The sequence below is a fragment of the Diorhabda sublineata genome, chromosome 1 (assembly GCF_026230105.1).
Source record: "Diorhabda sublineata isolate icDioSubl1.1 chromosome 1, icDioSubl1.1, whole genome shotgun sequence".
In the NCBI taxonomy this organism is placed as follows: domain Eukaryota; kingdom Metazoa; phylum Arthropoda; class Insecta; order Coleoptera; family Chrysomelidae; genus Diorhabda; species Diorhabda sublineata.
Window position 1 is genome coordinate 11,181,155 of NC_079474.1, and position 13,673 is coordinate 11,194,827.

The following is a 13,673-nucleotide window of genomic DNA, read 5'->3' on the forward strand; positions in this document are numbered from 1 at the left end:
ACCAAATTTGGTATGAGATTGTTAGCGGTTTAAGTAATGGTAAGTAGAAAGCGATACAGGGTGAATTATGATGACTTAACCTTAAAATTTCACATTTCTATCTGGCAATGGATTTGAAAAAAATATTATTTGCATTATTTGAGATTCAATTTAATCGAAAAACAAATTAATAATATTGTAGAAGACCATGGACACTTAGAATTTGAAAAAATTCCGCCGATAGTCATATATTTGGCTCCCCTATACGCCTCTTCATCACTTTTTATTTATTTACACAAAATTTTAATTAATTTTATTCCAGAAATAATTTTCAATAAAGAAACTAGTCGTATAGCGATAATTTTACATGACCAGACCTCCATCCGGTTAATATTTGTCTTATTTAAAATAAGATGTTTGTAAACAAAACTTTCTATTGAAAAATTGTTATGCTTGTGATCTACCTAGGAACCTTTTAGAAAATTTCATTGTTATGAACGTAAATTTCGGGTTAAGAGGAAGCCAATTTGAATATCAAATACGAATCGGTCCTTTGTGATTTCTCCATTCTTTGAAAATCCTGTCTGTCGTACCTATTTCATCGATCCGATGAGAATATATTTCATACGAGAATACTAGGAATGTCTGGCATTCAAGAAAATTTTCAATAGACGTTTACGAGTCTACGAGGGATGAGCGGGGAGTAAAAATAGATGTTTCAGTATTTGTTTACCTACTACGGGGATCTTTATAGTACCATCTGGTACTATAAACGTCGAGTTGAACAATCATAAAACCCAAATTTGGTACCCATTCTACGTTCTGATTAAAATGAGGACAATCGACTTTCTTATCGCCCCTCGTAAGACTGTCATTTATAAAAACGTATTTCATTAATATTCTAATTTTTATTAGAACTGACTATATATATTTTACGTTAATTGTTTTGGTGCCATTTACGTAATATAAAACATTAAAAAATAAAATTTGGAAGCCCAAACTCGGTACATTGGTAACCATGATAAATAATTAACTTTACCCAAAGGAGGATTTTTTTGCTACATATTGAATAATAATATGAACATCTTTTCATTACATATCTAAACCTACATGTTTACAATAGTAGTTATCTCGTTCAGGGCACTTGGAACAACTACAAGATGTTTTAATATGACAAATGACAGTGACATGTGACAGAAAACATTTTAATGTGACAAACGCAAGATGTTTCAGAACAAAAAATGATGACAAGGGATAAAGACGTTTTATTGCAGTAGAAAACAGTGACATGTTACACAAGACGTTTAAATGTGACATCTGACAAATGACATATAATAAAAGACATTTTAGTACCATAAATGGCAATGACAAGTGAAACAAGTTGTTTCACAACAGATGACAGTGAGATGCAAATCAATATGTTTTAATGCGTAAAACGACTGTGACATGTGACTCGTGATCTTTTAGTTCGACAAATGACAGTGACAAGTGTCACAAGATGTTTTATTGCAATAAAAGACAGTGCAAATTGATATAAGACGTTTTATTGTAACAAATGTCAGTGACATGGAACACAAGACGGTTAAATATGACAAATGACAGTGAAATGTGACGCGAAATGTTTTATTGCATTAAACGACAGTGACTCATGATCTTTTAGTTCGACAAATGACAATGACAAGTGACACAAGATGTTTTATTGCAAAAAAGACAATGCAAAGTGATATAAAACGTTTTAATGCAACAAATGACAGTGATATGTGGCGCGGGATGTTTTATTGTCATAAATGACATTGACATGAGACAAAGGACATGTAATACAAGACATTTTGGTGCATAAATTACAATGACAAATGACACAAGATGTTTTAACGCTTACGACTGTGACATTTGACTCGTAACGGCATTGACAAGTGTCACAATACGTTTTACTGCGATAAATAACAGAGACATGTGACTTGAAACGTTTAATTGTAACAAATGACAATGACAAGTGACAGAAAACGTTTTATTGCAATAAATGACTGTGATATGTAACACAAGATGTTTTAGTGTGACAAATGACAGTTATATGTCATACAAAAAGTGTTAGTGTAATAAGTGACGTTGACAGTGACACGAGACGTTTTAGTGTAATAAAAAGACAGTGATATGTGACACTAGAGTTTTTAGTAGCAGTAAAATGTCTCTAATATTTTGAAAAATTCGACTTACCGTATCTAATATTCTTTCCGGCAGGTATATTTCCATTTGGTTCTAGTCGATCTAGAAATTCATCACTGTAACCATTGTAAGGTAATTTACCGTGGTGGTTGTGTTCTTCCGCTTCTTCCTTCGATACGGCTGAAAAAAAAAATAAAATACAATTTCATATAAGAAGATGATCCCAGAAGTACCTGACCCAACAAAGAAAACACAGATTTTGGAAAAACATATAATTATTTTTCAACGTAATCTCCTTTTTAGCCCCCATACACTTTTCTTAGCGATGTTCAATAAGTTTGATACCCTTTTTATAATAAGAATTGTTAAGCTCCTCAAAATAGCCTTTAATTGCCAACGTCACCTCTTTATTGTTGGAAAATCTTTGACTACCGAGTCATTTTTTGAAGTCTGGGAATAGAAAATAATCCGAGGAGGCTAAATCTGGCAACTAGGGTGCTTGAGGTAGCAATTCAAACTTTAATTCATTAATTGTGGTCATTGCAATAACGGATCTGTGAGCTGGTGATTTATCTTAATGAAATAACACTTTCTTCTTAGCCAAATGCTGTCGTTTTTCCTTGATTTATTCGCGCAATAAGTTCGCTGTTGATATTTGTTCCTTCCAATGAAAATTATATCCCACGCGCATCCCAAAAAAAAACGACGCCATGGCCTTGCCTGCAAATGGAACGTTCTTTACATTCTTTGGAGCCGGTTCTCCCTTTTCAGTCCATTATTTTGTTTTTTTTTTGTTTATCCCTGATTATATGAAACATTGTCAAACACTCGATGGAAACGTCTTCACGACGCTGTTTTCGTTCCATTGAGAGCAAACGCGGCACCCATCTTGCGCCCAGCTTCCTCATGTCCAAATTTTCAGTTAACATGTGATGTACCACCCTTTTTATATGCCTACTAGCTCGTACATTTTCAGTCGACGACCATCCAGTGGATTTTCTTCGAGATTTATGGAGTCGTTAACTAATTTGGTCGACCATTTCGATTAAGAAAAATCATCTAAATTGGAATTCTTATCTTACGCAAGTTTCAATCTCCGAAGACGATAATTTAGTTACAGAAACGTGCGTCAGACAATGTGTTCAGTGAAAAATAATCTTTTTACTGATTTTTTTTAATCAAACCAAATTTAATCTCTGTTTGGTGATTCCTACACAAGGCTTGAACAAATTATTTCATTATATTTCCCCTTCAGTGTAAACATCACATTTTGTTGATGTTTTGAAGGACGTGAATAATCGTCGACATGTTGAAAGTTCAGTACCACCCTTAGGTAGTAATAATTTTTGTCGTAGCGTCTTCAAACTTGAAATAAATACTGTATAGATTGTGTACTTTCTAATCCAGTGTTTTTTTTAAGCAACTACCGCCGGTCATTTCTATGTCAGGCCAGTTACTTTCGGGACGATCCTCGTAGATATTGTTACCTTTTCGACCTTCGTGACAAGTCTAGATCCCGTTAAAAGGACTAAAGCTAATGGAATTTGAAATTTATAGTGCTTCGTGACATTTTTCATTTTCATTAAAGTCTTACTAAACGATTTTGATATAAATTTTGAAATACAAGAACCGATCATTAATTTATTGGTGCGGATCCAACACCAAGCGTATTTTTCACTTTCCTAATTGGTGTCGAAATTCTCGCGACTCCCAGCGTCTCCGGTGTCCGTCCCTGAACTAGGTGAGATCGATAACGAGGTCACAGCACTATCCCAGAGTCTACATGTAGGTCATTTACACGTCGTAAGATGGTCGAATATTTTTTATGAATTTTATACAGGCTTAATACTGATGCGAAATAAAACGACGTTTGAGGTTCGTTGATTACTAGATGTAAAATTGTTTTTTCGACATATCATCTTCAAAAATTTAGTAACAGAATATACATAATTAGAACCCTTCCCTAATCAAATATGAAGGCGCGACTATGGCAGGTGTACTATGAGTCATCGACTGATGGTTAATCCAGAATTCGCCGGTATTTTCCAGTCCAGGTGAAGGGTGTTGCCGTACAAGGTTTGTTCTAGCAAGTAAACAAAGAAATACACATTTTTTTTTTTAAAATAAAAATGACAAAAAAACCTTATCGGCGATTGGAGATTTTACCTCTTAATCGATATTACTCGATTCAAAAGCAATTTACAAATAAAAAAAGATATTTATGCCAATAAATTATGGAATTTATTACGATGAGACCCTTGGAAAATGATTAGTGAACTTATCATGTTTATACGAGGGGTATACGAAATGTATTTCACGTACAAATAATAATTAATTGATTTAGAGTTAAGGCCGGGACACACTTGTCCGATCTGAATCCGGTCCGAGATCGCAAGGGGTGAGTACACGCTTCCGACTTCTTTCCGATTTCCAGTTCTAGCTGGATACATTCACCACTCGTTTCGATTCAATTAAATTCGCGAAAGGTTCTGTGCGCAAAATTTCAGCAACTGCGAATTAGTCATGGTTGTTTAGATAGTCCAATCAATAACGATAAAAAAAAGTGTTAACTGTCTATTTAGCCCATAAAGATTTGTATGAAAATTTAGTTTTATTTATATTTATCCTCTATTTCAAAATCTACCCGGTTACGAGGAATGCTTTTCCCTGGGCGTGAAACATTTTCCACTTAAAATAAGTTCGTAAATCGATAAATTGACTAATTCCAAGCAACTTTTGTTCTATTCGCAAATTAAATCGTCGATTTTCGGGCAAAAAAACACTTTTTTAGATTGTTTTTCCCGAATAAGTGGAAAAATGTACACTTAATCGAAAAACCCGCGGAAATCAAAATTGTAGCTTATAAAAAAACAAAAAAATCGTATAATTTACCAATTTTGCAGACCCAATACAAACGGAATTATTGCTTGTTGAAAGTTGATTGGTATTTTCTAACGATAAAATGGAAAATTTCTATGTACAATAACCGAAAACTAATGCATTTTTCGTGGAAAACTTATAAAAACTTTTTGAAAGTCCTTAAAAAATTCTTAATTTTTATTTTTTTAAAAAGTTCCTAGCATTAAAACTAAGCGAGTTATGAAGGAAATGATTTCGATCCGTATTTTTTCGTTCAACTAAAAATCGTCCAAAATAACTCAAAAACTATCAATGATACGCAAAATTTTGTAGAGTAGAAAATTTATATTTCTTTTCTGAAAATTTTGGTTTTTTTGTAGGATAAAAATTCAGTAAGATATGGCCATTTAAAATTTGCGTGCGTTCACGCAAAGCACTTTTTTACAAAAAAAACTCAATTCCGTTTGTATTCAGTCTACATAATTTTTGGCTCTACAGGTTTTTCGATTAAGTGCATAATTTTCCACTCATCCGAGAAAAACAAGCTAAAAACGTGATTTTTTGTTCGAAAATCGACGATTTCACTCGCGAATAACTTTCATAAAAAACGTAATACAACAAAAGTTGCTTAGAATTAATCACGTTATCTATATACGTACTTATCATGAAAGATTTTTTACCCCCGAGAAAGTGTGGCATCCGCCCCCAGAGAAAAACAACCTTCTGTATGGGAATACACGGGAAAATGATCATTGACTGGACTAAGAAGAGGAAGATGAAAAAAATCAGAGAGATTTCATGGAGAACAGGGAAATATGCAGATTTTGGGTCATCCTGAATTATTACTGATATATTCCGGTTATACCGGAACCGGACCCCAACTTCGTCATTTTAAACGGAATTTTATTAAATTTTTGGAATCTACGCGAAATTTCAATATAACTTTATATAGGGCATCGTATGCCAAAAGTTCACCATTTTCAAATTATTTCACATTTTCGAAATTTTTTGGACACACGCAGCCATCCACTAAAAAAATTATATTTCTAAGTGTAAGTGAGTCAGGTCTAATATTTTTGGGATTTGGACAAATAATTCTTACAGCTTCCATAATCTGTGACAACCTTGACAAAAATTTATATAGGGTGTTCAGAAAATCGTGTTATCTAAAAACTTCGAAAACTTAATTTTTTCAAATTGCAACAACCATTTTTCTCTTTACCATTGGATTCTAAGAGGACTTCATTAGCAAATTTATATATCACAAATTAACGGTTTTAGTAGAAACTTGAAAAAACTGAAATCTTTATGGTTTTAAACTGTCGGTTGTCTGGAGCGACCAAATAAAGCTAACTCGTCGTGAAGTACCCTGTACTATTCAATAAAATTATTAATCTTTTTTTTTTTAAATAATTGTGTTTGTGTCTTTACTTTGTTTATAATAAGTAAGAATAATATTTTAACCATTGGCATTTAATTCCTTCGCAATTTTTAACGAAATCATACCTTTGTAGTCACCTTTTCGGTACTGCTCGTTTGTCTTACCATACATCAACAAAAAAATTCCAAAAATTTTATTACAACATTCCAAGAGTCCTACAGGCGTTAAACGAATTGACTGGATGATCGGAGTCGCATAAAAGTGGGATCGGACACGTTTCGAGCAAGATGTGAACTACTCTAGTAGCATTCCCCTCTCAGAAGCTCGTCCTTCTGTATGATCCTAGTCGGATCGGAAGGATACTCGATCCGACTAGGTCCGTTTACGACGCACCTCCTGATGAACAATTTGCCAGAGAAATTTTGTAGTTTTGACATTACGTCTAATATTTCCACATAGCATCCTAAGCAGATCCAGAATCAATAATTCCTATACATTATTCAAGTTTTTAAGTCGTTTCCATGCAAGGCGGGCTCGACAAAGATGGATAGAGACGCCTGGCATGAGACAAGCAAAGATACATATAGACGGACCCCGCTCGTCACTCACCAAACAACTGCTTTAACTAAATAGGCGCGGAATCAGACTACCTTCACCCCATGGATATCACGGTTAATCCGGAGTGCCGCTGGTGCATGCTGGAGGACGAAACTGCAGACCACGTTATCTGTGAGTGCCCTGCAATCACACAGGCGCGGTTTAAACACTTGAGCAAACCCACAATCTGCCTAACGACATCAAAGGGTTCAAGCCAAAGCGCCTGATCGGCTACTTAAAAGACAACGGACTTTGGTGACGTCAAATGGGGCACGATGGACCTATCCGAAGCTATAAGTGCTCAACGGCTTCACGGCCGCCCACACCTACAAACTATGATTCGTTATTCTTGTTTTGCCACCCAGATATAACGCTAAACTAATAAAAACCGTAATACTATAAATAACTTTGATTTGAATAAAAATAACATAACCTATAAATGGATTTAATCCCCCTCATAACTATCCAATTTACCTTTCAATCTCACGAGGTGCATGAGATTATTAAGATTGTCCCAGATTAATTTATATAACGGTGAATACCACAGGGAGAGTCGAGGGAGAATTTTACCGCGGGCGTCGCGACACTTAACGTCGGTGTCGTCTCTCCACCGCATTTCTTGTAATTATGGTATCCACGCATAGTAATTAGTGCTCTGTTATCTTAATTCAATTAGAATGAAATTAATGGAAGATCCGTTTCATAAATATAAATTACACATACGAGGTGAGTGCTTAAAGTAGTAGCAGCGAGGAATTTTATTTTGGATGGGAGCTCTACCAAAAACCATTATATTATATAAGGGTTGTTTTTGTTTGAAAACGTTCCGACCTCAATTTGAAGTTGGGAAATACATTTACGCATGAGTTAACTAGACTTACAGCCATTTTGGATGTTCGGTTCCTATTTTTGAAAAGCACTATTAATATGTAAATGAAATCAGAGTGTATGAAGGCTCCTCATCTTCGAGTTCACCAAATGGTATTGGACAATCGTCGAATTGAGTTTTTATGCAATATGAGATGGATGTTTTGCGATTCATAACTATAGATGACGCCTAGACCTACCTTACAAAAAAAAACAGTCGAGAGTGTGGATTACAGAGGACAACTCTATTTCGAAGACGGTTCCATCGGCCGTACACTTTTCAAACAACTCTTGTATCATAAAATAAACATAAACGTATCATTTTTTGAACGTACTGTATAGTCCGTACTCCGTTCTAAGCTCCCTGTTTTCTATTAAGTTAAGTAATGTGAAAATCGCCAAATTGATGGTAATTTTATTCCCTCATCCACAAGGTTAGTGACCCTCGAGGGATTATAAACAAATACGTAAAATTAATACCTAGGTTAAGTGTTTACATGGAAAATTACACTTCTAAGACGATTTCGTAAAGTTAAATGAATAAAATTTACATATTTAGATCGTTTTCTTCTTATATCATCCAATTTAGAATTTAATTATCCGAAAAAAAAAAAAAAAATTCGAGATACAGAAAAAAATAGAAACCAAACGTTTTATTCCGATACAACATTGTCCGACTAAAAACTAAAAAAAAAAGTTTCCAAAAAGAGTTTCACATTTACGAGGATGGTCCCAGAAGTATCCTGCACAACAAAGAAAACACGAAAGTTTTGGACTTTTGACTCCATACCCTTTTTATAATATGAATCGTCTAGCTCCTCAACATAGCTAGTAACAGCCGACATCACCTCTTTATTGCTGGAAAAACTTTGACCACCGAGTTTTTTTCTGGGAATAGGAAATGATCCGTCACCAATGAGCCTAAAACCCATTGTTGATGTAGCAAATAGTGCTATTGATACGTCCCTTAAAGTTTTGATTGTTCTGCAAAGATAAACACCCACTTAGGAGCCTCCAACTTGAACGACGGGTCTTCTTGGGCCAACACCTCGGAAAACCCGGCCTTGGTAAACCGATAATGGCCCAAGCCTGGTTGAAGTCTGGGTAACTTAGACCCGGCCATTCTATAATCACCCAAGCCTGGCTGAACTTTGGATAACCCAACCTCGGCCATCCTACAGTCGTTCAGGCTTTACAGAACTCTGAATAACTAACTATATTAAGTTTTGTTCTTATTTATCCATAATAGATATTTTGACGTTGAAAGTAATAATGAGATGCAGACCAGTCTTGGGTTTATCTAGGCAAATAGGCCTGGTCGAGGCTTGCAAACCAAGCGAGTGACATTGTTATCATCCCAGAGTCTCACCAAGACTGGGCCAATAACGGCTTCCAAGGTAGGGCCAGAGTTGTACATACTTGGTCCAAGACTGGGCCTATAATGGGCCCATCGTAAATTACTATATGGGCAGAGACACCTAGCATGAAACAAAAAATCCTTACGTTTTTAGACAGCTTAGCAAGTCAAGTAGGGATTGATAATGTTATCAATTGTTTTTCGTAATTTGCCAGACAAACAATTTACGATAATTTTCGGCCGATATTCCGAGTCGGAATTGGGCAGAAAAGCCTAAGAGAGAAAGAAGCAACATTCTAAAGAAAAAAATGTAGTTCAAAAAACAAAACTGGGAAATCTCAGAGAGTTTTCACCCGCTAAGGTTTGGAAATCATTATCGAAGACGATAATGTTTTACTTTTGACGGGATTCAAAGGGAGAATAATAAGACTTTCAAGGTTTGTTCCAAACTGCTAATTTGGACCGTTTTGGAAACGTTTAAATTATATTTTCTGCGCTATCTCAGACTATGCACGATTGAAACACGTAATCTCTATTGCGCAGAATCGTCACGGTACCAAAGACTGTTTTTTGATGGTTTGGAACAAATCTATTATTGTGAGAAAGTTAATACAGAACTGTATTTCAAAAATGTGTGTGTTAAATCTAGATTAATGCATAAAGAAAAAGCATCCTGAAGGAAGTTTCGTGTTATTAATAGATAAGGCAACTGTTCATTATTCAAACGACGTTTTGGTGGTTGAATATTCCTTGTATTGAGAAGTCTACAAATGTTTTCTAATCTGCCTCAAATGAGCATGCGCAGGAGGAAGAAATTACCTCATAAAGATTTTTGAGAACGCAATCTATTTACTATATGACACCAAGAATTACTGTGAAGTGTGAAAATTAAGTTAATTAAATAAGGAAAAGTTACAATATATGGATATTCCGAATAGGAAAATGGTTAATTTTCTTTGGATCACTCTGTAACTGTTAACCGATAACAATTTTTTACCGATCGAACATGTACGATATTTACAATACAGTGTAAAGTTTACCGATATCCTTTGTATACAAAAATTATTTTATAGTGTTAATATACCGCATGAACATTTATTTACTGATACATATATATATATATATATACCTATACATATCTACACGGTTATGTATAGTTAAGAAAATTAAAAACAAACATATTATTACGACATACACGTGTTTGTTTGCTTGAATTGAAATCTTTGCCCGCTTTTACGAATACTTTCATTCAAATTCGAAATTATACAGGAACATAACCTCAATGATAATTCTTTTATATATATATATATATATATATATATATATATATATATATATACAACGTATTCAATAGAAACAGCTATATCTTCACAGAACATAACTTTCGGTTTGTGTTCTCGTTAGACCGAGCCCTTTTCGATTTTTATTGTCGTTTATGGGAATCCAATGACCCGCGGTCGACCCTTAACCCCGTTGACGGGTCGTTTATCAAAATTCTGTTATTTTAACGATCATTTGTCACGGTTAGATGACGACAACAAATATGCCTGCTTTGTTAATCCCAAATAACAAAATATGAGATATTTCAGTGTTTAAATATTCGAGGTGTAGCTACAATGATATATTTTCTCCTTCAATCGTCCCTTCCCTCAGAACGCACGCTGTTTTTTCTTTGACAGCTTCAACTGAATCAAATCCTGTTCTATTTAATGCATATTTGATCTTAGGAAAGAGATAGAAGTCGCCCGATGTAAGATCCGGCGAATAAGGTGGATGGTTTGAAACTGTGATGTTGTACTTGGCTAAAAACCTGTTGACTGGCAGTTCGGAATGTCAATTTCATGGATTCGATAATAGCACGAATACTTAATCACCTTTAATATCTTCTCGGCCATTTTAAAAACGCTTAAACCAATCAAAAATACGTGGGCTCGGATGCGGTTGTTTCATGTGAAATTTCATAACAATTTTCTCGACAAAACAAAATAAACAGTCCCTATACAAACGAGGGAAACGGCTACACTGATTTGTCTGCAGGCTAAACAGCTGAAGGTCACTAACTTTTGAAGCATACATACTTTTTCTGTAGCAGCACTTGTCTCGTTACTTGATAATCGCACCTGGTATTTATTTTAAATATGGCGATTTTTTCGAATAATATTTGAAAATCGCGTCGTCACTTCAATTCTAATAGAATTACATCGTTATGTCAAAGACGTTTTTAGTAATAAAATTCTGAAATAAAACGTGACGTAAACGGTTTTAAATTGTGTCATTTCTTGTCAATTTGAATATTCAATTTTTAAATCGACGAATTTAATGTTTTTTACAGAAAATAACACAATTTGAAATCTCCGCAAATCTTTACTAATCATTTTTTAGACGATGAATACATAAGTATTAGAAAGCTCGGAATATATTTGAGTTAGTACACTTTTGTGTTTAATTTTGCCGCGTTCCCACAACGAAAACGCTCATAATCTAGCTGGCAACGACTTTCGTTCCACGTTGTTTCGTATAAAACAACAAAAATTTCTATCAGAATAAAACATAAAAATATAGTGAAAAGATACAAAAGAAATACGGAAGATTATGAAATAAACGTAGACGTGGACGAAATACTTTAAAAAAAACAGTAGAAGAGAATTAGACTGCAAATAAATTAGAATTAGGGAAAATATATCAGAAACACATTGAATTAATAAACGTAGCCACTGATAAATAACGACAATCCACACAAATCCTTGAAAGGAAGACACGAATTCATAAAGGATGAAAAACGAAGTGATTGAAAAGAATCAAAACAGCATAAACAAGTTGACGAAACGGCAGCTGAAATGATGAAGTAAATATAGGAATAGAGTAGACGTTAATTGAAAGATTAATAGAAAAATGATAAGGAAGATAACAATAAAATCAAACAACAAGAAGTAGCGTGAATCGTGAAAATGAAAACAGATGATATAGGACTGGAAATATAATGGAAAATGGAGGGAGAGATGGTCGAAAAGAATTAGTTAGACCCAATAAATAATATAAGAGGCAAAAAAAAAGAAAAATTAGAGAATATGCGATTAAATCAATTTACGAGGGCTTATTTTTTTCAACTTCCGATCGCTCCGTGCAGACGCTACGCGGGCAGAAGAAAGCGGGCATTGTTTATATTCAGGCGTCAGTCGGCGTTATGCTATGCAAACATGCCTGCCATTATTGATGCTTCCGCCAAGTGTAATTCATTTTATACAGGCTGAAGGCCATAGTACTGCTGAAATCCATAGGAGAATAAGTCGTATGTATAGAGAAAACTTCATGAGTGATAGTGTCGAAAGTTTAAAGATTAAGCATGATGAAGGGGGCCAAGGACGCATATCTATCGTTTCAGATGACCTGGTTCAACGAGCTGACAGAATGCTTAAAAAAAACCCCAGAATTATCATTACTGTTTTGTCTATGGAATTTCCAGAAGTTACAAGGTCTATTTTGTACTCTTCTGTTACTGAACGGTTAGGCTACATTCGCGGCAACTTTCTTTGAAGAGGGTATTGAAAAGATTGTCCAAATATATGGCAAAAATCTCAATCTTTTGGTAATAAAATTATCGTTTTATATGAACTTGTCTTATCAAATTTCTGAAAAGGAAACAACTTTCTGTTTTTTTTTTCGAAACTCTTTTAAAAAGTGATTTTTTTGATGTTCTGTCCCCCGAAATAAAATTTAACATATTTAAACCATAAATCTTTCAAAATTACCCTAAATAGAGTTAACGTCTTTTAATTTTAAGAGCGTTCCAGCTCATTTCTTCGAGTTCTCCATGATTTTTATGTAATAATTCAATTAAAACTGGGATTTTCTCTAGAAACCCATCATCAATTATGTCACTAAATATTAGCGCTACGAAATTATCCTGACGCGCGCGATCGGAGAACAAAGAACGTAAGTTCCTATAACTAATGGAATTTTGACTTAGTTATAAATTTTTTTTATGGAATATATGACGAAAAATCGTCTAAATTGGAATTCTTATCTTACGCAAGTTTCAATCTCTGAAGACGATAATTTATTTACAGAAACGTGTGACAGACAATTTGTTCCGTGAAAAATCATCTACAACACTTTGTACTGTTTTTCCTTTTGAACCAAACCAAATTTGATCTTTATTTGGTGATCCCTACACAAGGTTTGAACGAATTATTTTATTATATTCTCCCTTAATTGTAAACAACACATTTTGTACGATGTTTTGAAGGATGTGAATAATAATCACCAAAAAAGTATCAAATTGCCTCGTCGACGAGTTGAAAGTTCAGTTACCACCCTTAGGTAGTAATAATTTTCGTCGTAGCGTCTTCAAACTTGAAATAAATGCTGTATAGATTGTGTACTTTCTAATCCAGTGTTTTTTTAAGCAACTACCGCCGGTCATTTCTATGTCAGGCCAGTTACTTTCGGGACGATCCTCGTAGATATTGT

The 13,673-nt window shown here is 34.4% G+C and overlaps 1 protein-coding gene across 2 annotated transcripts in view; it reads right to left on the bottom strand.

The window, feature by feature from the left end:
- LOC130452428 (cyclin-dependent kinase 14) overlaps positions 1-13,673 on the bottom strand; it is a 77,814-nt gene that overhangs the window by 14,085 nt on the left and 50,056 nt on the right. For both annotated transcript variants that reach the window (XM_056791706.1, XM_056791707.1), the window contains exon 3: positions 2,194-2,322. In XM_056791706.1, the coding sequence (XP_056647684.1) occupies positions 2,194-2,322 (129 nt within the window). The remainder of the gene's footprint in view (positions 1-2,193; positions 2,323-13,673) is intronic.